The 26,734-nt window shown below is 38.5% G+C and overlaps 1 protein-coding gene across 1 annotated transcript; it reads left to right on the top strand.

Annotated features, from left to right (window-relative positions):
• Nucleotides 1-2,017: 2,017 nt before the first annotated feature.
• Nucleotides 2,018-26,394, top strand: ADH4 (alcohol dehydrogenase 4 (class II), pi polypeptide). Its single transcript, XM_053666427.1, is given in 11 exon segments — nucleotides 2,018-2,035; nucleotides 3,405-3,483; nucleotides 3,486-3,505; nucleotides 4,559-4,700; nucleotides 6,126-6,213; nucleotides 11,210-11,441; nucleotides 16,847-17,111; nucleotides 23,274-23,405; nucleotides 23,937-23,980; nucleotides 23,983-24,077; nucleotides 26,370-26,394. Coding segments are annotated over 11 exon segments (1,140 nt in total).
• Nucleotides 26,395-26,734: the final 340 nt, after the last annotated feature.

Raw genomic sequence — 26,734 nt, 5'->3', positions numbered from 1 at the left:
ATAATAATTACTTCAAAACATCTCTCAGCAGTTAATATATACCCGTAGAATAAGCAGACCAAAAATCAGTATGAGCTGGCTCTGGTGTAGCACTGGTGCTTATTCTCATTACAAATTACAAAATATGAATTAAAAACAATTACTTATCATTCCACCCTGAAAGATTATCAAACATTTCAAAGTCTGGCAATTCTAAGCATAAGCAAGGATGTGGTCCAGTGGAGATTCTTACATATCACTGCTGGTACTTGAAGCCACATTGTAAAACAGTTTGACCTTGTCTGATAAAGTTGAAGATTCAACAATTCCACTCCTAGTCAAAATATTTAACAACCTATATAGGACACCCCATTTCTCACAAACAGCCATGCAAGTATGATTACAGCTGACCTCTGGCACACAGCAACTGTGGTCACAGCCCCATGAGGGCACCAGGTATCTCACTACCAGCACCCAGGGACTATTCTGCACTGTGCACAACCAGAGACCCAGAACCACTAGGAGATGAGCTCAAACATCAGAGGGCCATGAGCATAGCTCCTCAGCAGTGATGAAAAGGGCTCCCCAGGCTGCAACAGAGTTCAAGGGATATAAGAAGTTTGGGGCAGTGGCTTTTTACCAAAAGTACTTTATTATTTTAACTGTTGTCGTCACCTTAATAGCTAATGAGCAAAATGGGCGAATCTCACAAAAATGGAGTTGAGACATGAAAGAATAAATACATGAAGATTTTATTCATATAAAGTTTTTAATAAGTAAAACTAAACAAGACTTTCAGAGGAGCATAAATATAAAGAAATGTAAAGAAATGATTGTTTGGGTTGTAAAGAAGGATGGATACCAGAAGGATTCTGGAGTAGTGGAAATGTCCCTTATAATTATGTATCGACTCATCTGTATATGTTTATTTGTTTTTTTATCCTGACTCGAGGATGTGTTCATTGATTTGAGAGAGAAAGAAAGGTGGGGGGGTGGAGAGAGAGAGAGAAGCATCAATGTGAAAAACATGGAGTGTTCGTCCCCTGTAGATGCCCCCACAGGGGATCAAACCCACAACCTAAGTATGTGCCCTGACTGGGAATTTAACTGCGTCATTTTGGTGTGTGGGATGATGCTCTAACCAACTGAGCCACCCAGCCAAGGATCATCTGTATATGTTTTTTTAAGATTTTATTTATAAATAAAATTTATTTATCTATTTTTAGAGAAAGGGAAACGGAGGGAGGAAGAGAAGGAGAGAAACATGGATGGATTACCTCTCGCATGCCCAAACTGGGGACCTGGCATGTGCCCTGACTGGCAACCAAACATGCAATCTTTTGCTTGGGGGATGACACCCAACCCAGTGAGCTATATAAGTCAGGGCTCGTCTGTATATGTTTAATAAACTTTCATCTAATTATCTTGTTGTCTTGTAGCTACTCAAGGCCAGATAGGTTCACACAGGATTCAGGCAGATGGAAGAATGCCACGGAGCCTGTCAGGATTTCTGACACGCCTTTATTCAGGGGTGGGGAGACCCACGCATACTGGAAGCCACGTGTCACACCGCGTGTCCCAGCTCCCTGAAATACTAAATGCACACACAGCCGGCAGGGTGCCAAGATATTATATACAAAGCGTGATCTGCACATGTGGGCCCACTTAAGGTTATGGGAATACTGCTATCAGCCCAGTATGGGCTGACTGACTTCATTTCCCCTATGGTTATATTTTGCAATTGGAGCAGAAAAAAGTAAGGAAAAATCCTAGGCAAATAATGGCTGGGATCAAACAGCATTTGCAGACAAAATATGATAGCATAAATTGCATGGTGAAATCTGGGCAGAGATGTGGCTCACAGCAACAAAAAAGAAAACTGATTGGTGAGTAAAAGAGCAGGTGACTAAGGTATTGATTAGTGACTAAGATATTTATTCAATGGCAGTCCAATCCAGGATCCAGGGAGAGCATTGTAGAGAGAAGTGGAAGAACTTAAATCAGAGAGAAGCTTCCATGGCAAGTTTCCCAAAGAAAAATGGGCACCAAGGGCAAAGTAAGCAAATATACTGTTCCTTTGCTCAGTTCTTTTTTTTCATATATACATTCATGAAAACGAAGCTTCCTTCAGAAGTTTCCATCTAAACTACTTGCAGAAGGCATCCATTTAAAGTTGATCAAAAGCATCACCCATGTTAGCAATTTAAGAAAATCACTGTGGATTTGCCAGACTGCTATCACAAGGGTGTTAAATTAAATATTATTTGTGATGGCCAAAAAAACCGAGAGATTTGGGTAACTATTCTATAACCATAAAATAGAGTTTGCATTTGTTAAAAGTAACATTAGAGAAGAATATAAAAAATATTTATATTATATTAATAAGTAGAAAAAAGTAGATCACAAAATATCACATAGAATATGATCCCATTTGGAGATACTCAAAGGATTTACCTCTTAAAATTACAGATGGGTTTTATTTCTTTAGCTCTTATTTGTATATTGAAAATTTCCATAATTAATATATATTTCATTTATAAATAAGACTAACAATATTTTAAAATATAATTCAAAATTACTATCAAAAATATGTATTTGTGTTATCAAAAGCAATAGTAGTAGCATTAGAATGGAGAATTATAGGTTTGTTTCTTTCCACTTTCTTTCCATGTTACTTATATTTAAAACTAAAAATATAATGTTGAGGCTAAATAACATTTTAATTATAGAATCCTGCTTAGTTTACAAAATTAATTTATAAAATACTGCTTAACTTCTTTTTATATATTTTTACCCAAATTCTTGCAAAGAGACCAAAATTTTATGTAGTATTTATACTACTGGTAAATTTACTAATTATTTAAGCCTCACTTCTCAAACACATATGTGAACATGAATCCCCTGGATCTTGTTCAAGTGCAGATTTTGTTTTAGGGTGTATGGGGCAGGGGTTGTAGCTGTAACACGTTCCCTGGGGATGTCAATAACTAGAGCTCTGAGGGAGGATCCTACCATGTGTAGCAAACATGCAAAAACACGTCTATGCTCTAGCAATAAAAACTCAGGTCATTCAGAGCTGATAACAAATTATTTAGTCAACAAATACTTATTGGCTGCCTACCCTCTCTGCTACTGAAAGAGAAAAAAATCAAGATTATATTATATTAGGGTAAACTTCAGTGCACCTGTTTTTTTCAAACATTAAAAGTATAATGACTATTGTGTAGATCATGACTTATTTTCAAAAAACATCCCTTTTCTTTAAAATAATATAATCATATGTAACATCCAGCCACAAACTCCATAACTCCTTATATGAAATTATGCTATGAACATGATTTTTAATTTTTCTCCTACTTTCTTTCTGTCTCCCTTCTTCCCACTTTCCCTCCTTCTCTCACCCCCTCTCTTCCTCTCCCTCCCAGGTTATCAAATGCAAAGCAGCTATCGCCTGGGAAGCAGGCAAGCCACTTTGCATAGAAGAGATTGAAGTAGCTCCCCCAAGGTGCATGAAGTCCAAATTCAGGTGAGAGGGGACTTTCCCTGGGCAGGACAGGCAAGGTATCAAGTGCAGACTTGGCTTCTGTCAGGTCAAGCCTCTGCGGGATGGTGGGCAGCCCTGGAGGTCTCAGTATGGGGGGATTATATTTTTAGGTTCAGGTAAATCCAGGCCTTATCCCCAGGAAGGGTAATTTATTAATTACCTATGATTAGTTATTTATTACAGGTTTAAAATTTAACTAATATATTTTAACATTAATGATTGACCTTAAGAATCAGATTAAGTAACTCATATTGCATTAGAGTTAGTTATGTTTTGTTTTTGTTTCCTAGTTGCCAATTACTGGAAAGTGTTATTAAAGGGAAGATAGAACATTTGTTTCAAAACAGGGAAAGGAAAAGCTGAAGTGCCTAGACAGCACTGGGTCTGCGGTGCCCAGATGAAGGGACAAGAGTGGGTTGGCAGGGAGAAGAGCCCACACTGAGTAGACAGATCACTGACAGCAAGTCAGGATAATTTCTCCATTTTCCCAGAGCTGGCTGGCAAAGTTTTTCCTCCCCCAACCACGGTCAGTGCTTATACATGAGAATGAGTGAGATAGCCTCATGAGCAGAATCTTGAACAACAACAAAAAACCCATGGATATGACAGTAACTAATTTAGATAACCCTTTACTTGATACCTCACTTTTAACTATAAAATTTTTATTACCTCTATTTCATTTCATGTTGTTTCAACAAAATGTGAACAGGGCCTAGACACCTATGTTCCTTCCACTCCCTCTGCCTATTAGACTTGGTTTAAATTTTCCCCATTACTTTTTTTTTCCCTCTTCTGGAGACATTAACTGCCAATTTCATCTCTTTGCATGATTTTCCAATGACAGTAAAAGTCAGACTACAAAGGTATAAGAAAAAGAATACATCCTAATATATTTTTATTTATTTTTTTCATTATTTTTATTGAACTCTAAGAATGTTAAGTTTCAAGATAACATTGAAATTATCTTAAAGTCATCCACCCAACAAGGCCAATGATATAACTGCAGAAACAACTCAAGAACTGGTTGCTTTGTAGACAATCGCCACTGGCATGTGCCACTCTGATGCCCATATTCTCCATCTTCAATTTACAAAGGCTCTTTTCCTGGTGGTCCTTGGCCATGAGGGGGCAGGAATTGTGGAAAGCATTGGGCCAGGAGTGACCAAATTCAAACCAGGTATTTTATTTTCTGATTCCAGTTAAGTAGAAATGTCAGAACATTTCATGGATAATTCCTGATATATTCCTGGATTTGCATGCTATAATTGATCTCTGTTTACATTAGGGTACCATCTTCTCCAAAGGAAAATTGAGAAACACAATCTATCACAGTCTAACAATGAGACAGAGTACTCAAAATCAGAATTGTCTAATAAAATCTGAGGAATAGGGTCACTTTATTTAGATATACCAATGAGAACTGTCCCGTGAGGCAAAGCTACAAATTTACATTAAATCGAAGCTGCCATGAAAGCACAAATGACAACTTATAACAACCTCCTCTAAATAAAACAGAAAACTAATAAAATATTAGGAAGACTTTAAAGAATGAGGAAGCTCATTCTATAGGTAGATTAAGTGAGAAATATTATACGTATGTCAATGTTAGCTTAAATGCTTTTGGAAGTTTGAAAGATAAAAATAATATGTAAATGAAACGTGCCAATGACTGAAATGATTTATTTCAGATTTCATAGCAGGCCCGCCAAATACTGAAATGAGGGCTATGTAACTCTCACTTGGCAGACAACATGACCATTTCATTCTTTCTTCCTTTAAGGTGAATGCTCCAAACCTTAGGGCATATTACAATAGTACCTTTTCATTTCAAACAAGATCATAAAAACGAATTGCTTCTGGAAGTTTTGCATCCATAAAGGAGTCTGGCCAATGTAGTCCCAAATCTGCCTCTTACTGGCTGTGGGACCTTAGCCAGTTAAGTCACTTTTCTGTCAGTCAAGTTCTTGTTTTCTAACATGGAACAATAATAGCGTCTGTCTCAAAGAATTAGATGAGACCATACAACTAAGCAGTTAGAGTGGTGCCTAGCACACACTGAATGTTGAACAAATGTTCATCATTCTTGGACCTTGGTCATCAGAGGGTAAAAACCATTTTTAAATCAAAATTGAATTAAAAATAGGAAACGTGGAATTTGATAGTGAAACAGATGGTGAAACACAGTGATGGTATAAAGTTTACTCTTAGTATCTAGCCTATCACTGTCTACCTCTTCTATTATTTGTATAAGGATGTCCTATTCCACACTGGTGTTTACAAGTATAATATGCAACAGTCAGGATGTAGAGAGCTGCAATGGCAGCAGAGTCTCAGAGAGAACTTTTCACCTGATGGTATCAATACCAGTTTGTTGCTTGACTGCCCAGCAGGGGGAAAAAGACAAAGTAAATGCAATACTTGGGAAAATCAGCAATCTTATAGAATAACAAAATGTTATAGCCACCTACACTTTCTGCTGAACATAAAATTTACACCATAAAGAATGGTGTTTTCCACTGATTTGTGTGGTAGAAGTTATTTAAAAGTAATATTTATAAGTAACATTTATAGGTACCATGCAATATATGGCTTTTGTTTCTAGGTGACAAAGTAATTCCACTCTACACACCTCAATGTAAAAGATGCAAGTTCTGTCTCAGTCCAGTCACAAATTTCTGCGCAAAACTCAGGTAAGCTCTATACTTTGTTAGTAAGAGTGTAACTTGGTACAAATAGTTTGGACAGTACATTGGCAATATCTAAATTGAAGTTAAAGAGGTGCATATTTTCTACCTACCAATTCTACTCAGGTATGTACATGAAACTGTCACAAAATCACCCAAAGGGACATGTGCTAAAACATTCATTGCAAAATTATTTATGATAGCAAACAATTGAAAATAGCACAAATATCCACCAATAAGAGAATGGGTTCACACACAGATTTTCAAACATTTTCATCTCATGGCACACATAAGCTAATTACTAAAATTCTGTAGTATGCAAAAATATGTTTTGCCAATCTGACAACAAATAGGTATTAATTTTGATTCATTCATATCAGACAGCTATTGTTGTGTTGGCTGTTGTCATTTTTTTTTGTTTGACCATCTAAGAGAAAAAGGCTCAGTGACCCCAACTAGATAGTTTGAAAAATTCTTGAAACACACTGGTTGAAAATCACTGGGTTAACAAATTGCTATGTAACAATACAATGGAATATTATGTAACTATCAAAATGGCTCAACTTGATCTACCTGTATCAATATAAAACACAGCAGTCCCCCTAATCCATGGTTTTGCTTGGTTTCAGTTACCCATGGTAAACTGTGGTCTGACAATATTAAATGGAAAATTCCAAAAAGAAACAATTTGTAGTTTTATGAAATCTCACATCATACTGCCCTCCCACCCCCAAAGTGAATCATCTCTTTGTCCATCTCTTTGTCCCCTGCCCCTTCATCTCTTAATAGCCATTTTGGGTATTAGATCTACTATCACAAAATCTTAGTGCTTATGTTCAAGTAACCCTTATATAACTTCACAATGGCCCCAAAGGACAATAGTAGTGATATTGACAATTCAAATACACCAAAGACAATCTATAAAGTGCTTTCTTTAAGTGAAAAGGTATGTATATGTAGGGGAAAAAAAACGCAGCATACCTGGTCTGCCTGGAAAAAGTCCAGCCATTGTTAATATAATGAGAATGGTTTGTGCTCCATTGATGTTACCTGGCAGCCAAGGAGAGTGGACTGACATGCACATGCATGAACAATGATGACTTTACTGTACTAGTCGGTGGGGGGTGGTAGATGCTGTTGAGTGAGCATGTGTACTGTGTAGCCATCACATTCAAAATCACTGAGTAGAGCAACAAATGTGCATCAAATTTGGTGTTAAGTTTGAACATTCTTCCACAAAAACTATTCAGATGACTCAGAAGGCTGCAACTATGGGCAACTGGTGATTGGTAGCTTCATCACAATGCACCCACTCAACCAACACATCTTGTGCAGAGTTTTTTGGTGAAACATCAAATCACCCAGGTGACTTAGCCTCACTACAGCCCAGATTTGGGCTGCAACTTCTGGCTTTTCCCAAAACTAAAATCAAATTTTATTTTGAAAGGTAAGACATTTCAGACCGTTGATGAGATTCAGGAAAATATGATGGGGCAGCTGATGGCAATTGGGAGAACTGTGTGAGGTCCCAAGGTGCCTACTTTGAAGGGGACTAAAGTGTCATTGTCCTATGTGCAATGTTTCTTATATCTTGTGTCTTCTTAAGAAATGTTTCTATTTTTCATATTACATGGCTGGATACCTCTGGACAGACCTTGTATATAGGGTTTGGTACCATACAAAGTTTCAGGTATCCACTGGAGGTCTTGGACATGTCCCCAGTGATAAAGGGGACCACTGTGATCTCACACAAATAATATTAGGAGAAAGATAATACATACAAAAATAATATCATATACTATTTATGGTTATGAGTGTGTAAGTAAAGGTATAAGCACATACCAGAATGATAAATGTCAAATTCAGAATAGCAGCTACTTCTGTAGAAGATGAGAAAGGAATGCAGTGAGGCACAGGAAAGTAATTTATTCTGAAGCCACATAGATATGTCTCAGAGCTAAATTTTGAATCTAGGCAATTAGCTCCAGAGTACAAAATCTTAATTGCTTTATTCTTTACTGAGATTACAGAAAAATTTATTTCTCCTAATGCTAATTGAAATTAGGTATGGTACTAGTCTTACATCTATTATTGTGCCTCAGTTTCCTCATCTATGAAATGTGAATAATACCAATGCCTATTTCACAGGGCTGTTGCAGTTATTCAAAGAATTAATACATCATCTTGCAAACTTTAATGTAACAATAGATTTGGCCCTTAACAAAAGGCCAAAGTTCTTTCTGACATCACAAAAAGATAAAGTATTATGTATCTCCAGATGAAAATACATACCACCACCTTTGAAGTACCCCTACAAAAATATAAAACCCAAATCAGATGAAGCATTTGGATAAAAAACACTAGTTTAGAGGAAATTTAGAGATGAAGAAACATGTTCAACTAGATGACAGCAATGCAATCAGAAAAATCTAGAGTAAGGAAAACTCTACAAGACCAATAAATGTTTCCTTAAAAAAAATAAACTGCAAAGAAAAAAACAAGAGGGTAGGTAAGAATCTGTAAACTAAGAGATTGAGGAGACATACCAACCAAATGCAATGTGTGGACTTATGAGAATCTTTTTTTAATTTATTTTATTGATTATCCCATTACAGTTGTTCTATTCCCCCCCTTCGTTCCCCTCCACCCTGCAACCCCCCACCCCCACCATTCCCCCCTTTTAGTTTATGACCATGTGTCTCAAGTTCTTTAGATTCTATATTTCCCATACTATTCTTGCCCTCCCCCCTATCTATTTTCTACCTACTGTCTATGCTACTTATTTTCTGTACCTTCTTCCCCCTTCTCCTCCTCCTACTCCTCCATTGCTAACCCTCCATGAGATCTTCATTTCTATGTGTCCGCTCCTGATCTAGCTGTCCTTTTAGTTTGCTTTTGTTTTAGATGTGATTGTTAATAATTGTGAATTTGCTGTCCTTTCACTATTCATCTTTTTTATCTTCTTTTTCTTAGATAAGTCCCTTTAACATTTCATATAATAAGGGCTTGGTGATGATGAACTCCTTGAATTTGATCTTATCTGAGAAGCACTTTATCTGTCCTTCCATTCTAAATGAAAGTTTTGCTGGATAGAGTAATCTTGGTTGTAGGTCTTTGGATTTCATGACTGGGAATACCTCTTTCCAGCCCCTTCTTGCCTGTAAGGTCTCTTTTGAGAAATCCACTGACAGTCTGATGGGAACTCCTTTGTAGGTGACTGTCCCCTTATCTCTTGCTGCTTGTAGGATTCCCTCCTTCCTTTGAATCTTGGCTAATATAATTATGATGTGCCTTGGTGTGTTCCTTCTTGGGTCCAACTTCTTTGGGACTCTGAGCTTCCTGGATTTCCTGGAAGTCTATTGCCTTTGCCAGGTCTATTCTCCTTTCCCCAAAGGAGAATTTGGGGAAATTCTCCTTTATTATTTGTTCAAATAAGTTTTCCATTCATGGCTGTTCCTTTCCCCCTTTTGGTACCCCTATAATTCAGATGTTGGAGTGTTTAAAGATGTCCTGGAGGTTCCTAAGTCTCTCCTCATTTTTTTGAATTCTTGTTTCTTCATATTTTCCTGTTTGGCCATTTTTTCCTTCCTTCTGGTCCACTCCCTTGATTTGAGTCCCAGTTTCCTTTTCATCACTATTGGTTTCCTGTGCAATTCCCTTCATTTCAATTAGTTTCGCCTTCATATGTTCCTCTAATTTGTGACTATAATCAACCAGTTCTGTGAGCATCCTGATCATCAGTGTTCTGAACTGTGCATCTGAAAGTTTTGCTATTTCTTCGTTGCTTAGAGTTATGGGATCTGGAGCTTTGAGATCTTCTTGAGCCATTTTCGGTCTGTTTACACCCGTTAAGTATGAGAAGTGGAACCTTAGTGTTCACTAGGGTGGGGCCACCCAGGTGGCTGGGTTGTGATGCTGTATGTGGGGGCAGGGTCAGAGCAGGTAAATAGCAACCCCCTCTGCTACCTCCCGCTGCTGGGGCCTGTTTGGTCCCGTCTCACTGTCCATTCCCTCACTGGTCTATCTGCGGATGAATGTGCAACCACAGTCAACCCGCCACCCTGTGCCCTCGCTGGGTCCACTGGTCCCTCACTGGGTCCGCCCATTGCAATCCCATGCCTGGGATCTGCGCGCCTGAGTCTGTCTGACAGAGTTTTCCTGTGCATCCCTGCTCCACCAGCTGCTGGCTTTGCCCCTCCTACCGGTCAGGCTGAAGAATTCATTGTTATCAGACTTCCAAAAAGTTAAATTTTTTGTGTTCTGGCTGTGTTTTCTATTGCTAATATTTTGTTGTCTCTAAACTTGGTTGTGTGAGAAAGCACGGTGTCTCCACCTATGCCTCCATCTTGGTGGAAGTCTCCTTATGAGAATCTTTATCTTTTAGATATATGTGCTGAAATACTTACAATGAAAGTGATGTATGGGTTTTCCTTCAAAACAGTTCAAAATAGAAAGAGGGTAGGTGGTGCTGTAGGGTTGGGGGTAGATAACAGATGAAACTACATCAGCCATGGCTGCTCATGGCTGAAGCTGGGAGAAGCTTACATAGAGACCCATTATGCTATTTTTTCTACTTTTATATTTGTTTGAATTTTCCATGATAACAAATGTTTAAAGAATACATGTAAAATCTTTAAAAGAACTTCTAGCACATAAAAATTATCTAATAAAAAGTTTATTATTATCATCATTATTATCTTTAGACTACCCCGATTATTCCATATATTATATGATATATTATGTTTTTATTATTTATATTATGTTTACTGTATATTATAGTATATCACAAGTAACAAAAATATTTAAATTATGTTATTTATATGACATACAAATACAAAATTTATTATATTATACTATATATATTTAGGCAAAATCATTTTCTCAATTTTTCCATATCATAAAATTGTCATAATTAATATATATTGCCTAATTTTTGTTTTCAGGAAAGTAATCAGTGGTCCTTTTACTTTCTTTTCTTAAATCATTTAAAATAATTCTCTAGTCAATTCAAAAATCCTGCTGTTGATCAAGAACTAATGGAGGACAGAACCAGTAGGTTTACCTGCAAAGGAAAACCAGTTTACCATTTCATGGGGACCAGCACCTTCTCTCAGTGCACTGTAGTATCAGAGACTAATCTTGCCAAAATAGATGATGATGTGAATTTGCAGAGAGTCTGTCTGCTTGGATGTGAGTTTTCAACTGGCTATGGAGCTGCAATCAACACTGCCAAGGTAATGTGATTAATCACCAGATTATATAAAATAGAAGTTATTAGGGGGCCACATGATAAAGCAGCTAGAATTATCTTCATATTCTGACTCCATCATTTATCATGTCTGGGATTGTAGGCAAGTTATTTAATTGCTCTACTCTAACTCTCTAATAATGTCTGCTACAAATTACTGTGGGAATATGAAATCATATTACACATATCAGACGTCTGGCCCAGTGGCTAGCATATAGGTGGCCCAGGTCATGTTCATTTCTTTTCCTATATGAGTATGTTGTAGTCTGCTCCAAATTTAAACACAGCCTGCTTAAATGTATCCCCTCTATATGAACCCTTATCTTGGGACAGCAGACCCAGTAAAGAGACAACAGAAACTAGAGATGCCCACCTGCCCCTATACTGCCACTCCTACTTTCTCCCTGATGCCATAGATTTCTCTCCCTGAACTGTAGTAGTTCACCTATGCTTGTCATCCTATCATTTTTTTGGCTCCAGCAGAAGGTCTCAAATGGCAGAACTGATGGTGGCAAGATGTGTCCCTAGAATCCCATGTTGGAATAAGCTTTCTAAAGCTGTTAACTAAGAGGCTAGAGAGATGCTGGTATCCCTCAAACAGCTCCTTGACATCAGTCTTTATCCCTTGACTCCAAATTGCAAAATGCAACTAAAATTGGTCTTTCTAAACAACAGATCTGAAGATTTCATTCCCCTTTCAGTACTCCTCTTTTCCTTCAGTAGTTACTGTGATTCTCCCTACCTCCTCCCCACCCAGGCTCACTGTTCTGGGCCTGGCCTCCAATCACTCTGGTCTCTGGGCTTTCTTTGTATACCTTGCTCCCATCAACACTGCTTAAAAAGCTCCTCCACCTCTTCTGGCTGGCTCTCTGTATTTGTCATCTCCTGTTGGAAAACTATTCCAGCCTTTTGGGCATGCATTAAGTGCCCCTCCCAGTTTTCCCCAAAGTATCTGTGTTTATTCCTATCTATTTTTATACCATATAATGGAGATATTTCTCATTATCTCTTCTTCCTATGAAACTACTTGCTCCTTGAAGGCAAGAACTCTCTCTTGTTTATTGTGGTATCTCTGGAGCACAGCCCTGAACTTGGCCCACAGTAAAAATGTGATAATTTTTTAATGAATAAATGAAAAGCTAGCTTCATATGCAATTCTTAAAACATCTTGGTGAAGTGTGGTCCTCAGATTCACAACAAAAATTCATTTTTATCTGGTTGCCTAGAGTTGTTCAGTATCAAGGAAACACAGTCAGCCTAATGAAAATAAGAGGCTGATCTAGTAGCCAGAGTATGACTTTTTATTGAAAATTATACTGGCCAAGCATATAGGGATGCTACTCTTGGCCATCAGCACATTATCTCCCTTTTTTCTTTAATTTATTTATTTTTTTGAATCGATTATGCTGTTACAATTGTTCTATTCCCCCCTTCATTCCCCTCCACCCTGCCCCCCCAACCCCACCATTACCCCCCTTTAGTTTATGTCCATGTGTCTCAAGTCCTTTAGGTTCTATATTTCCCATACTATTCTTGCCCCCCCATCTATTTTCTATCTACTGTCTATGCTACTTGTTTTCTGTACCTTCTCCCCCCATCTCCTCCTCCCACTCCCCTGTTGCTAAGCTTCCTTGAGATCTTCATTTCTATGTTTCCATTCCTGATCTAGCTGTCCTTTTAGTTTGCTTTCGTTTTAGGTGTGGTTGTTAATAACTGTGAGTTTGTTGTCCTTTCACTGTTCATGTTTCTTTAACTTCTTATTCTTCTATAAGTCCCTTTAACATTTCATATAATAAGGGCTTGGTGATGATGAACTCCTTGAATTTGGTCTTATCTGAGAAGCACCTTATCTGTCCTTCCGTTCTAAATGAAAGTTTTGCTGGGTAGAGCAATCTTGGTTGTAGGTCTTTAGATTTCGTGACTTGGAATATTTCTTTCCAGCCCCTTCTTGCCTGTAAGGTCTCTTTTGAGAAATCTGCTGACAGCCTGATGGGGACTCCTTTGTAGGTGACTGTCCCCTTAGCTCTTGCTGCTTCTAGGATTCTCTCCTTCATTTTAATTTTGGCTAATGTAATTATGATATGCCTTGGTGTGTTTCTTCTTGAGTCCAACTTTTTTGGTACTCTCTGGGCTTCTTGGATTTCTTGGAAGTCTATTTCCTTTGCCAGATTGGGGAAATTTTCTTTTATTATTTGTTCAAATAGTTTTTCCACTGGTGGTTGTGTCTTTCCCCCTTCTGGTACCCCTATAATTCGGATATTGGAGCATTTAAAGATGTCCTGGAGGTTCCTAAGACTCTCCTCATTTCTTTGAATTCTTGCTCCTTGACTCTTTTCTGTTTGGCCATTATTTGGTTTCTTCTGGTCCACTCCATTGATTTGAGTCCCAGTTTCCTTTTCAACTCTATGGGTTTCCTGTGGAATTCCATTCATTTCCCTTAATTTAGCCTTCATATGTTTCTCTAATTTGTGGCTATAATTCACCAGATCTGTGAGGAAGCTGATGACCAGTGTTTTAAACTGTGCGTCTGAGAGTTTTGCTATTTCTTCGTCACTTAGATTTATCTCTGGGGCTTTGAGTTCTCCCTGTGACATTTTTGGTCTGTTCTGGCCCTTTAAGTGGGAGAAGCGGCACCTTGGAGTCCCAGGTCGCTGGGTTGTGACGCTGTATGTGGGGGCGTGGTCAGAGCGGGGAAATGGGGCGCCCTCTATTATCACCACGGCCGCTGTCTATCGCCGCCGCCGCCGGTCCAACCGCTCACTCCCTCACTCGCGCGCAATTAGGCAACCACAGTCAACACGCTGCACTGCCTCCCCACTGTCTCCTCTGCAGTCGCTCACCCGGTGGGTTGCTCGGTCGCTCACTAGGTCCAATCCTGGGTTTGGAACCCGTGCGACTGGATTCGCGCGTCTGGATTCCGCGCCCGGGTCCGACCTAGCCCTCCTTTGTAACTCCTCACCCGACGCCGGTTTCGCCCCTTACCGGTTGGGCTGAAGAATTTGTTGTTAGCGGACTTCCGAAAAGTTCAGTTTTCCGTGTTCTGGTTGTGTTTTCTGATGCTAATATTTAGTTGTCCCTAAACTTGGTTGTGTGAGGAGGCACGGCACATCCACCTAAACCTCCATCTTGGCGGAAGTCCTCCCTTTTTAAAAAATCATTTGTTCATTCATTCACTAATATAAATGAAAAGTTGTATGGGAAGCCAAACTACAATATGAAGGCTCCTGTAAGAAGGGTGTTCTTTGGGTGGAGTTAACAGCCATGGGACCTTGGCAGTCATGGCACTTTCTCCTGCAGATAGCAGGAGTCTCAGGAAGAATTATTGCTCTTTGGGCTACACACACCTCCTTTTCTGGACTCTGTGCAGACTCTCCCCTTCAACTACTATAGTCTCCCTTCAGAAATGTTAACACTAGAGATTCAGCTATAAAGTTCTTTTAAATCTAGTCCAAGCTGACCTAAATTTGCAGGACATGTTCTTCCCATTGTTGAGGAATAGCTAAAGCACCTCAGGAAACGCTCAAAGAATAAAAGTTAATCTGATGGGACCCAGTAAAGGGAAGTGAAGTATCACCAACTCTAGACAAAAGCCAACACCTTTAATAAAACTAAATTTCCCTCTGGGAAGAAAATGATGCAACAACTCTATCACTGCGAACCTCCCACAACATCACCAGAACCCTAATCCTTTTTAATTTGCTTGTAATCTTTACAGCCAAATTAATCACATTTCATGGAGATCTTTGAAAGTATGAAAATGTCCTGTAATACTGTTGTCTGCAGCTAAAAAAATCAAATGGGAGGGGGGAATTTTATAGTGACTGCCCCAATACTGCAATCAAAAGCACCTTTACAAACAAGGGTACAGTTATATATATAACACAATCAGTGCAGTGTATTCAACTTACACACTGTTATGAGCTGTCCTGAGAATCACACTACTGTGTAAAACATTGCTACAATGGGAAAAATGCATTTCTACATTCAATGAGACTTACAGGCAAGCTTTGTAACACAGTCTCTGGGGAAATATATTTGAAAATAAATTAAACACATGCCACAGTATTATAGTAAATAGTATAGCACATATATAAAACAACATTCTGAATATTTACAAAATATATTTTTATTTACCCTGAATAGCCAAAACCAGTATATATATATATATATATATATATATATATATATATATCCAATATCATGCATAAAGTAAGAGATGCATATTCTCTCTATTCCTTAGTAATTTTATTCCAATTTAGAATGTATTGATATTTCTCTGGGCAGATTTTTTCTTTCCCTTTTACATATGCTTTCATTTAAACAGTGTCTCAACTTCAGTAGAAAACAATAATTAAGCATTTCTCCGCACAGTTGTTGGGGGATTTTTGTTTGTTCATTTGTCTTGCCAGTATCTCACTCTACAGATTAACATATTCCAGCTGGCACTACTTTCTGATTGAAGAGTCAGGAAATGTTCGCGGCCCTGGCTGGGCTGCTCAGTTAGTTGGAGTGTCATCCCATACACCAAAAGCCTGTGTGTTTAATTGCTGCCAGGGTACATACCTGTGCTGTGGGCTTCGCATCTCTCTCTCCCCACCCCCACTCCCTTCCTCTCTCTCTGAACTCATTTTTTTAAAAAACATACCTTAAGGGAGGATAATTTTTTTATGAAGGAAGTTTTGTGGGAACAGTGTTATTTAAGTGAAGCTAAAAATATACGTTATACTTTAATTAAAGGAAATCAGGTGAAAAGTGCAGCATGCTGAAGGAGCAGCATGAAGTAAGTCATGAGAAAAGGAAAGTGTGACAGTTTTGTGGCTGTGGTAACTGAGAATTTCATGAAGATGAAAGTGGGAGGTAACAGGGGTCACGTAATAAAATTCCTCCAAGGCCATGCAAATAAAAATGGACCTCATTTCATTTAAATAAATTGACAACTGTGATAAGTTCATTCACATTTAGAAAAACATTAGCGGTCGTTCAAAACTGTACCATTAACACAACCAAATAAGGCTGACTAGAAATAGAGCCATCACATTACCGGTGATCTACTTAAAAGGGCAAACAATAAATCCTTTATAATGTGTGAGCCTTAGAATTTTGTTCTCATAACACTGAAGGGGAAAAGAAAACATGGAAATGATTTCCACTCGGGCTTGTTCCTTATAAATTGATTATCCTAATGGCCCTCAAATGATTCTCTGAATTTAATCAGTGACTCACTCATTTTCACATTGACAAATTGCCCCAACTGGCTATATTGTTTAGTCTTATGACTGGCAGCCCTTTATTTATATGTTCCTGCCTCCACCTCACCCTGTACCCTTAAAAAAAACAAACAGTGGGACTAGATGCTTTAAGTTTAAGTTAACATGATTTTCCTGCCTACAGGTTTTCCCAGGTTCTACTTGTGCCACCTTTGGCCTGGGAGGCATCGGTCTTTCTGCTGTAATTAGTTGTCAAGTATCAGGAGCTTCCAGAATCACTGCTGTTCATATCAACAGTGCAAAGTTTGCAAAGGCCAAAGCCCTTGGAGCCACTGACTGCCTCAATCCTAGAGACCTCCCAAAGCCCACTCAGGAGGTCATCACTGAGATGACCGATGGGGGTGTGGATTTTGCATTTGACTGTGCAGGCAGATCTGAAGCCATGGTATGTATATTTTTATAACAGTATATAATTAATAATATTAAAATTAATAAACACTGATAGTATGTATATGCTAACATATTTATTCATTTCATATTTAATATTAGCGTATGTAGCTAAATTATGTTTATGTAATAAGCAGTGCTCATTAATAATGTATTAGATAGCATTTAGTATATTATAATTGATATTTAATCTATAATAAATATTACTGATTACTATTCAATACTAATGTTATTAATATTTCTCTTCATTCTTCCACATGTAACTAAGATAAAATTTAAAAATGAAAAACTTTAAAGAACGGTGCCTGCGAGAAGTTCGTGTGAAAAATGGGAAAGAAAAGGTGGGTTTAAAGAAGGAGTAAGAGAATGTTAGGGTGACTGGTGACACCCTAACAGCCTGAGGTGCCCCTTCCTGTAAAAAAGTAGAGCAGGGAGGCCAGCAACTTACCTCAATAAATGAGCTGCAAAACTAGGTCCAAATTATGCATTTGAAATTTTCAATATAATAAATACACACCTACTACAAAAAGAAAAAGTAAATCTTTTCTCCCTAAACACTGCAATTTTGTACCATTCAGATTTTTCCCCCTCAGAGGATGGGCTCTGTCTTGCAGAGCCCTGAGAAGGCCCTGAGTGGCCACAATGGCGGCAGCCCACGAAGCCAGCTCTCCCTGCTCTACTCCACAAAGCCCGGAGAGCCACCCCGACGGGCAACAGATAGAAAAGTGAGCTTGCTGGAGTGCCCAGCCTTTTTACTACCTAATGCATATTTGCTCAAAAACACTAAGTAGAGTTTTGTTTATTTTTTTTAATGAAATAACCACAGAATTCATCGACTAAATTATCTGCGGATGGCTCCTTCTTATTTCTTTGTTGAGAACTGTGAAGTGTGTGGTGTTTTGCTTTTATTTACACCTTCGCTCAGCCTGGCTCCTAAAACTCTCCTCAGGGAAGACGTAAAAATAAAATTCAGCAGGAGCAGGCTTTACAGGTTCTTCCCCTTGGTTCATACCTGACTAGTGCACTCCCCAGAAAAGAGAGGAGGCCAGAAAGAGCCTCTGAGAGCAGCAGGCTGCCATTCATGGGTCTTTCTCCCCAGAATGGTTTCATTGCATTAATATAACTGCTTAAAAGGTGTTCAGAAAAGTAGCCCTGGCTGGTGTAGCTCATGGATTGAGTGTGGGCCTACAAACCAGAGGATCACATTTCGATTCCCAGGCTTGCAGGCCAGTTCCCAGCAGGGGACCCTCGAGAGACAACCATACATTGATATTTCTCTCCTTCTCTCCCTCCCTTCACCTCTAAAGATAAATAAAATATTTTTTAAAAGGTGTTCAGGAAAGTAATAAGCACTCAATCAATGCTAGCTGTTACTGAAATTCCTGCATTGAGAACTCCTTGTCCTGCACTGCTCCCCTGGGATCAGAGCTTCCAGCCCTGCTTTTTTTAATTGGCCTTGGCACCTGCAGCTTGCAAGATGCCACATCCATTCCTCCACTTTCTAAAGCTCATATCTTTTACAAACATTGAAATTAAGCCTGTTTAATTTCCCTACTACAGACATTCTCAGCACTGACTATACCTTTTTTATTATGCCTGGAGAGATATTGGTTTTTAGTACTAGTGATTGGACTACACCTTAGATATTCTCATGAGCTGGGGACCCAGGTACCAATATTTTTTACAAGTTTCTCAAGTTGAGAACCACTTACCTAAAATTTGGCAGCTTCTATTATTAAGTGATTTATTATTTTTAAAAGTGCATTTTAAATTATGAAATAGAATTATGCTAGAGAACCCAAATTTCAAAAGATGTAATTTACCTAATCACCAAAATGATGAACTAGATCTCTACCCTTCCTTGAAAGTTTCAATAATTAGGAAAAGTTAAATCTCTGGATTGCAGAGGAGATTCCAGTAATGGCTATGAACTTGGTTTCAGTGACCTCGCATGCTCTAAAGCAACCTAAAGAACCCAACAGGACAATTAAAAAATTACAGTAATTAACAATTTTATAAGATTTTGAGAATTCAAAATAATGCTCCTCAAAAGTTATCAGAGGCTACTAAATAAAGCCTTTAATTTATATATAATGCCCATCTAACTAAGTCATTATTATGGATGTGAATTCCTTGCTTAGAGCAAAGGTCAGAAATGTGGAAAAAGCAACAAGAAAAACACTGAAAAAGAAAAAAACAGAAATCAATGTAAGCAGCTACCTTAAGGTGACCAGTAATCTTTTCCCCTCTCCATGAATATATGACATGTAAAAAAAACAAAAATGGTTCTGCCATATAAAAATTCCAAAAAGTACAAGTTTCTATTTAGAAATGGTAGGAATTCTCAAAAACAATAAATAAACACATATTAAATAAAAATTTCAAGGGACTTCTGCCAAGATGGAGGCGTAGGTAGAAGCACTTCACCTTCTCACACAACCAAGTTTAAAAATAGCAAAGTTTTAGCAACAAAAACACAGCCAAACCACAGAAAAATTGAACTACACAGTAGTCTGACAACAACGAACCCTTCAGCCAAGCTGGTAAAAGGGGCAGAGCCAGCAGCAGAGTGGGTCTGGGCAGGAAAGATCCACTGGACTGACCAGGGCGCACAACCCAGGTGCGCCAGCAGCCATGGGCAGATCCCAGGTGTGAAGAAGCAGGCAGACCCACTGAGGGTACAAGGCGTTGGACCCACTGAGGATGCAGGCAGCGGACCCACTGAGGGTGGACTGTGGTCACACATTCACCCACAGATAAACTGGTGAAGGAGCTAGCAGTGGTGAGACAGACCGTGCAGGCCCCAGCGGCGAGAAGCGGCAGAGAGAATCGCCACTGTCCCTCTCTGACCCCGCCCCCACATACAGCGTCATAAAACAGCGACCTGGGTGGCCCCGCCCTGGTGAACAACTAAGGCTCCGCTCCTCCTACATAACGGGCACAAACAGATCAAAACATGGCTCAAGAACAACTTAGAGCCCCAGAGCTGATAAATCTAAGTGATGAAGAAATAGCCAAACTTTCAGATGCACAGTTCAAAACACTGGTGATCAGGATGCTCACAGGACTGGTTGATTTTAGTCACAAATTAGAGGAACATATGGAAGCTAAACTAATTGAAATAAAGGGAAATGCACAGGAAATCAATAGTGATGGAAAGGAAACTGGGACTCAAATCAAAGGAGTGGACCAGAAGGAGGAAAAAAATGACCAAACAGAAAAGAATGAAGAAACAAGAATTCAAAAAAATGATGAGAGGCTTAGGAACCTTCAGGAAATCTTTAAACGTTCCAACATCCGAATTATAGGGGTATCAGAAGGGGAAGAGGAACAGCCACGAGTGGAAATCTTATCTGAACAAATAAAGGAGAGCTTCCCCAATCTGGCAAAGGAAATAGACTTCCAGGAAATCCAGGAAGCTCAGAGAGTCCTAAAAGAAGTTGGACCCAAGAAGGAACAAACCAAGGCACATCATCATTACATTAGCCAAGATTCAAATGAAGGAGAGAATCCTAGAAGCAGCAAGGGCTAAGGGGACAGTCACCTACAAAGGAGTTCCCATCAGACTGTCAGCTGATTTCTCAAAAGACACCTTACAGGCAAGAAGGGGCTGGAAAGAAGCATTCCAAGTCATGAAATCCAAAGACCTACATCCAAGATTGCTCCATCCAACAAAGCTTTCATTTAGAAAGAAAGGACAGATAAAGTGCTTCTCAGATAAGGTCAAATTCAAGAAGTTCATCATCACCAAGCCCTTATTATATGAAATGTTAAAGGGACTTACCTAAGAAAAAGAAGATAAAAAATATGATCAGTGAAAGGACAGCAAACTCATAGTTATTAAGAACTACACCTAAAACAAAAGCAAACTAAGAGGACAGCTAGATCAGGAGCCGAACCATAGAAATGAAGATCACGTGGAGGGCTAGCAACAGGGGAGTGGGAAGAAGAGAAGGGGGGAGAAGGTACAGAAAATAAGTAGCATAGATGGTAGGTAGAAAATAGATAGGGGGGAGGGCAAGAATAGTATGGGAAATATAGAATCTAAAGAACTTGAGACACGTGGTCATAAACTAAAGGGGGAATGGTGGGGGAGGTGGTGTGCAGGGTGGAGGGGAATGAAGGGGGGAATAAAACAACTGTAATGGCATAATTAATAAAATATATTTTTAAAAAACAAAAAAAATGTCAAAACATATTCTTTAAGTTCTGGATCATTGTATTGGGTTGGCCAAAAAGGCCATTTAGTTTTTTTCCATAATGGAGAATGTGTTTTTCATTTTCACCAATAACTTTATTCATTTGAATATTTTGAGTATGTTGCCTAACTACCGCTTGGTAGATAGAACATTGATTGCTCTCAATTAGTGTCTGGATTTGATCACTATCAACTTCAACTGTTCTACTGACCACAGAGCATTGTTCGGGGAGAAATCTCCATCACAAAACTTCACAAACCACTTTTAACACATATGATCAGTCACAGCACCTTGTTCAACAACTGCACAAATCTTTTTTTTTGCATTTCAGCTACATTTTTACCTTTCTTAAAATAATAAAGCATAATATGCCAAAAATATTGCATATTTTCTCTCATCTTCAAATATTAAAATAGTTACACAAAAATTCACCAATTTTGATAACTTTTAAATGCACACTGACATGACAGCTGTTAAAATACAATCTAACAAAATTGTTTTGAATGAACTTAAAGACAACTAAGTGCTACTAGAGCCATATTAAGGAAAAAACAAATGAACTTTTTGGCCAACACAATATTTCCTGTCACTAGAAAGACACAGAGAGAGAAAAGTTGAAGAGAATTTATTATACTTCAAACTCCTTCTTTCATATAGTGATCAGTGATGGAAAAGAACCATACTTCCTACTGGAACTCTGTCAAAGTAAAAATGCCTCAACAGGTCAGAATCAAGTTGCCCACTGCTTATGGCAAGGGATATGGAAAAAAGCTTACATTTTTCTTCTGTAATATTAGTCTGAAAATAATATTTTACTTTTTAACCCAAGGACACATTTTATCAATTTTAGAGAAAGAAAGACAAACATGGATGTGAGAGAGAAACATTGATCGGCTGCCTACCATACATGTCCCAACCAGGGGTCAAACCCACAAAAGTTGATAAACATTTTAAATGTTTATTGATTTACCATAGGGCTTCTAAGTGGAATGGCCATCCATGAGTTTTTATCTTTCTCACACTTATTTACATTTTCAATCTTTGGGAGTTTTATCTTCACCTCAAACTTGCAGTAGGCTAAGATCAAAATGTTTTCTCTTTGTCTCATGCAAAGATCAATGCAACTCTCCTGAAGCACTTTTTCTATGTGGTCAGTCACCAATCAAGGAAGGTCAAATGTGTGGTTTCACAATGTCAACTTGAAGTCATCTTGGTTGCTGTGGCAGGAGAAGGGATACCTGGCAGATTGCACACTGGCTTTTCTGTCTCATCTAGGAAATGACACACATCACTTCTACCCAAAGCTCATTGGCCAGAACTAGTAACTTAACTCCACCCAACTGCAAAAAAGAGAACTTTAAAAAAAGAGTAGAGAAGCAAATAAAATGTTTAATGAGCAGCAGCCAGTGTGATTTAACTATTTTGCCTTCTATTTTAAATGGCATTTCTTTTCATTTATCCTACATTAAGATTTACTAAGTTTATAGTATATTCCTCATCTCGTAAATAATCACCCTCTTCATGATTTTAAAGATTTTGGTTCTATGCCCCTGAAATTGCAAACATTTTAGTATATACCCATGGTTAATAAACAGCCAAAAGGTTGTTGATTAGTTTATAACATCTTCTATAGATCTTTCCTAACTTTATGTATTTGTATCTTTCTTGATATACAATAATATACATTCTAGGTTCAGCATAACTATGATATTGAACAGAGTGAAATAATATGTTCTGTTTCTTTCTAATATCTTTTTGATGAAGCTCAACATTTTATTGAATGTTCTATCCAAAACAAAACTTCAAGCCTCAGTCTACTACACAATGACTTCACTAACTAGACTCCCATTATTTCATATGCAGAATTGTACAAATTTTCCCTAAAACACAGGATAGACATACAATGAAGACATGGTCTACTTTTCTACTTACTCACCTCACCTTTTTGTTTGACCTTCCAAAAAGCAGCCCTGGATTGCACAACAGTAGGCTGGGAATTGTGTGCTCTCATTGGAGTGGCTGCTGGTGACAAAGGACTGACTACTTCTCCGGGACAGATAATAATGGGCCGTACTATCAATGGAACAATATTTGGTGGTCAGTTTTTTTCCTTTAAATTTTCTCCATAGTAGAACTATTCATATTCTTATAGTGAAGATTACTGAAAAGGAAGACAAAAAATAAAAAAAAATTTTTAAAAAAGGAAAACTATTTGTTTAAATATTGAGTGTGTAGAATACATGTAAAGACTACATAAAAAGCTATTCTATTAATTACTCAAAAGTAAACAGAATTTGTATAGAATGATAGCTATAATTGCAAATTGAAGTTCAATTTGCATTAAAATGAACCAACACAGAGGAACAAAAGGAAAACTTGAACCAAATTACCAAGAGATAATTTCTTATTTAGAAATAAGAAATAATCTTGAATTCTTCCTATGAAGAAAAATTTAAAGTATTATCTACTTTTTTCTATGCTTTTTAAGTAGAGAAAATTAAAGATGGGAAGTTTATTAGGAGCAAGTCAAATATAATCAAATAGTTTTATTCATTCAACAAACACTGATTAAACTGCTTGTTCATGTCAAACACCCTTTCTTTATTTGCACTTTTGGCCAAATTACAGGTTGGAAAGGTGAAGATGCTATACCAAAGCTGGTTACTGATTTCACAAGAATAAGAGATTTGACCTGGGTGTGCTGGTGACACATACCCTGCCTTTTGACAAAATCAATGAGGCATTTGACCTAATGTACCAAGGAAAAAGGTAAATTACCAAATAGATGGGTAAGTGGTTTGAAAAACCTTACAATGATTCTATTTGATGATAAAAATGAATCAGTTTATTTTCTGACATTTTCCACATCATCAGACATATAGAGATGCTTAAAAGATTAAATAGTGCCCCTGGCTATTGTGGCTCAGGTGGTTGGAGCATCATCCTATACACCAAAATTTAGGGGTCAGGGCATGCACCTAGGTTGTGGGTTAGATCCCCAGTCAAGGCACCTCTGGGAGGCAATTGATCAACATGTCTCTCCCTCCCTCCCTTCCCCTCAGTCTAAAATCAATAAACATATTTTTTTAATTTTTATTAAAAAGATTAAATAATGGCCATTTGCTGGGAGGAAAGCCTCTTCCTACCTACCTACTCTGTTTCCATAATATACACTGTTCCAACATAGAGTGGTGGTATAAACTAACACATATTTTTTTTCTTTCACAAATAATCGTTACCTTTGTTGGAGCCACTCCCTAGAAAGAGGTTTCTGTACTGTAACGTCAGGTCCCTCTAGTACAGTCTAGTCCTGACTCTGAAATCATTATGTTCTGTAATTTGACCAAGAGTGCACACTCAGGTGAAAACCATTGAGAGATGGGCAGTGAGTGGCAGGTGTCAGATACTTACAGGATGTCCCGACTCTCTCATTTTCTGGCTTTGTCATGGGTCTTTTATAAGACACACCTAATCCACAATTTAATCTATATTGTGTTTCCTTGGCATGAACTCTGAGAACTGATTTACAGAAATGTCCCAGCTGGGGCATCCATAGCAATTAGGGAGTGGGTAAGACTAGGATCAACAATTTTTGTTAAAATGATTAAGCCTTGATCAGTGGAAGCAAAGGGCAAAACACCAGGAACAGTGTTGCACAGGGGAGATGCAGGATGGAAGAGCAAAGAGAAGAGAAGATGTTACAAAATGGGGGTGGGGGTTCCCAAAGTTAAGTGACAGGAGTTTGATGGCAGAGAAGCAACGTCACAAAGGAAGGACATAGGTCTATAGTGTGAGGAGCCAGGCTACTTCACAGGGAAGGAATCTGAGGAAATGTCCCTGCTGATATGAACTCCCTAATTTGAAACATGTTAGTTACAACATATCAAAAAGAAATTCAATAAAAAGAAGAGAAATAAACATTATTTTTAAAGCTATGCTAAGTATCTTAATGCATAAGCTCCACAATATCTTGCACAATCTCAGAATCCCTATATTCCTCAAACCAGGAGCTGAGTTGGGTTTGGGGCCATGGATCCTGGATCTCACAGCTTCTCCACCACTCCCCATTTCCCCTAGAGTTCTCAGTCATGGGATGTACCCAACAAGGATGCTAAGTGGCAGCCAAATGGAAAATGTTGCACTGCTTCCTTAATAATGGGTCAAGGCTACCATACTTTTGAAATAGGCCTGGTTGCCAGTGGTAGGAAGGAAGGCTAGGGGGAACACCTGAATAAGGCCTCCTACTCTCCCTGCGCCCCACTGAGAAGACCACCTGATTGCCCACACAGTGGAAAAGTATCAGCAGAGAAGGCCAAGGATGGGCCTCTCCAGGTGTGCTTAGCATAGGAGTCAGAAAACACACGTGAGGTCAGGCCTGCCTGCCATACAAACTGAATAGAAGCCAGGAAGCAGAGGAGAGGAGATGAGCCCCAACAACGGACTGGCCGGTGAAGGTGCCATGACTCTGACTCATGGTGAGGAAGGGCCACAGAGGTTCTCCCTCCACAGACAGGTCCAGCTCCAGTCCCTGAGTGAAGAAAACATTTATGCTCGGCAACCCACAGCTCCTTCAGAACTGAGATAAGGAATTCTGTGTTTCTGAGGCTTATCCCCCATTTTGCTACAACCTGTTGAAGGACTTATTCAGGAGTACGAATATTTGGGTTCTCAGAAAGTAGCATGGTTGGTTCTCACCAACCACCTCCTCTTTCATGCCCAGTTTGCCCTCAGCTACAGAAGAGCCAAGAGCGGTGTCTGTTCCAAGAGGAAAACCTCACTGCAACACTGTGCTTTACTTCTCCAGAGCACCTCTGGGCAACAGAGTCCTCGGCCGGGGGCCAGCCAGGGTCCCCAGTTCTCCCCCAGCCTATTGACATCATATGTAAAGTATTATTAATGCCAAAAATGTAAGGGGATAACAAGATAAAAGAAATGAGGTTTACCAAATTGTGTCTATAAAGAAAGACTAAATCAAATCCTGAAATGAAAAAACAAAAATTGTGAGTTTTGGTTAAATTAATCATAAAAATTATACTGATTTTTTTGTATAATTATTAACAGCATTCAAACAATCCTGACCTTCTGAAGAAGCCGGGAACAGTTTGGAAGACTACCTGACTGATTATGAGCCTGTCTGGTTAATTTATAGTCTGATATGATGAACCAAGGGTTACCATGAATTTCAACAAATATTTACAGCCAGCATCTCAACAACAGATAGCTATGAAGATTACAGCATTTGTAGTAAAATATATTAGTGTTTTCTGTGTTAAATAATTATGATAACTGATGTGCTTATAAAGAGAATCAGGATGTTTGGGAACTGTTTAAAACTAGTTCTAGAGAAGTGGGAGTGAGAAATGAAGTAGTAATTTTAAAACACTAGATTGATTATATGCTCACAGTTTTTTAGGTTGAGTGATAAA

This window comes from Artibeus jamaicensis, unplaced genomic scaffold, assembly GCF_021234435.1.
Source record: "Artibeus jamaicensis isolate MK-2021 breed Jamaican fruit bat unplaced genomic scaffold, CSHL_Jam_final contig_452, whole genome shotgun sequence".
Classification (NCBI taxonomy): Eukaryota; Metazoa; Chordata; class Mammalia; order Chiroptera; family Phyllostomidae; genus Artibeus; species Artibeus jamaicensis.
Note: the sequence above shows the minus strand (reverse complement) of the source record. Positions and strands in the feature narration are given on the sequence as shown.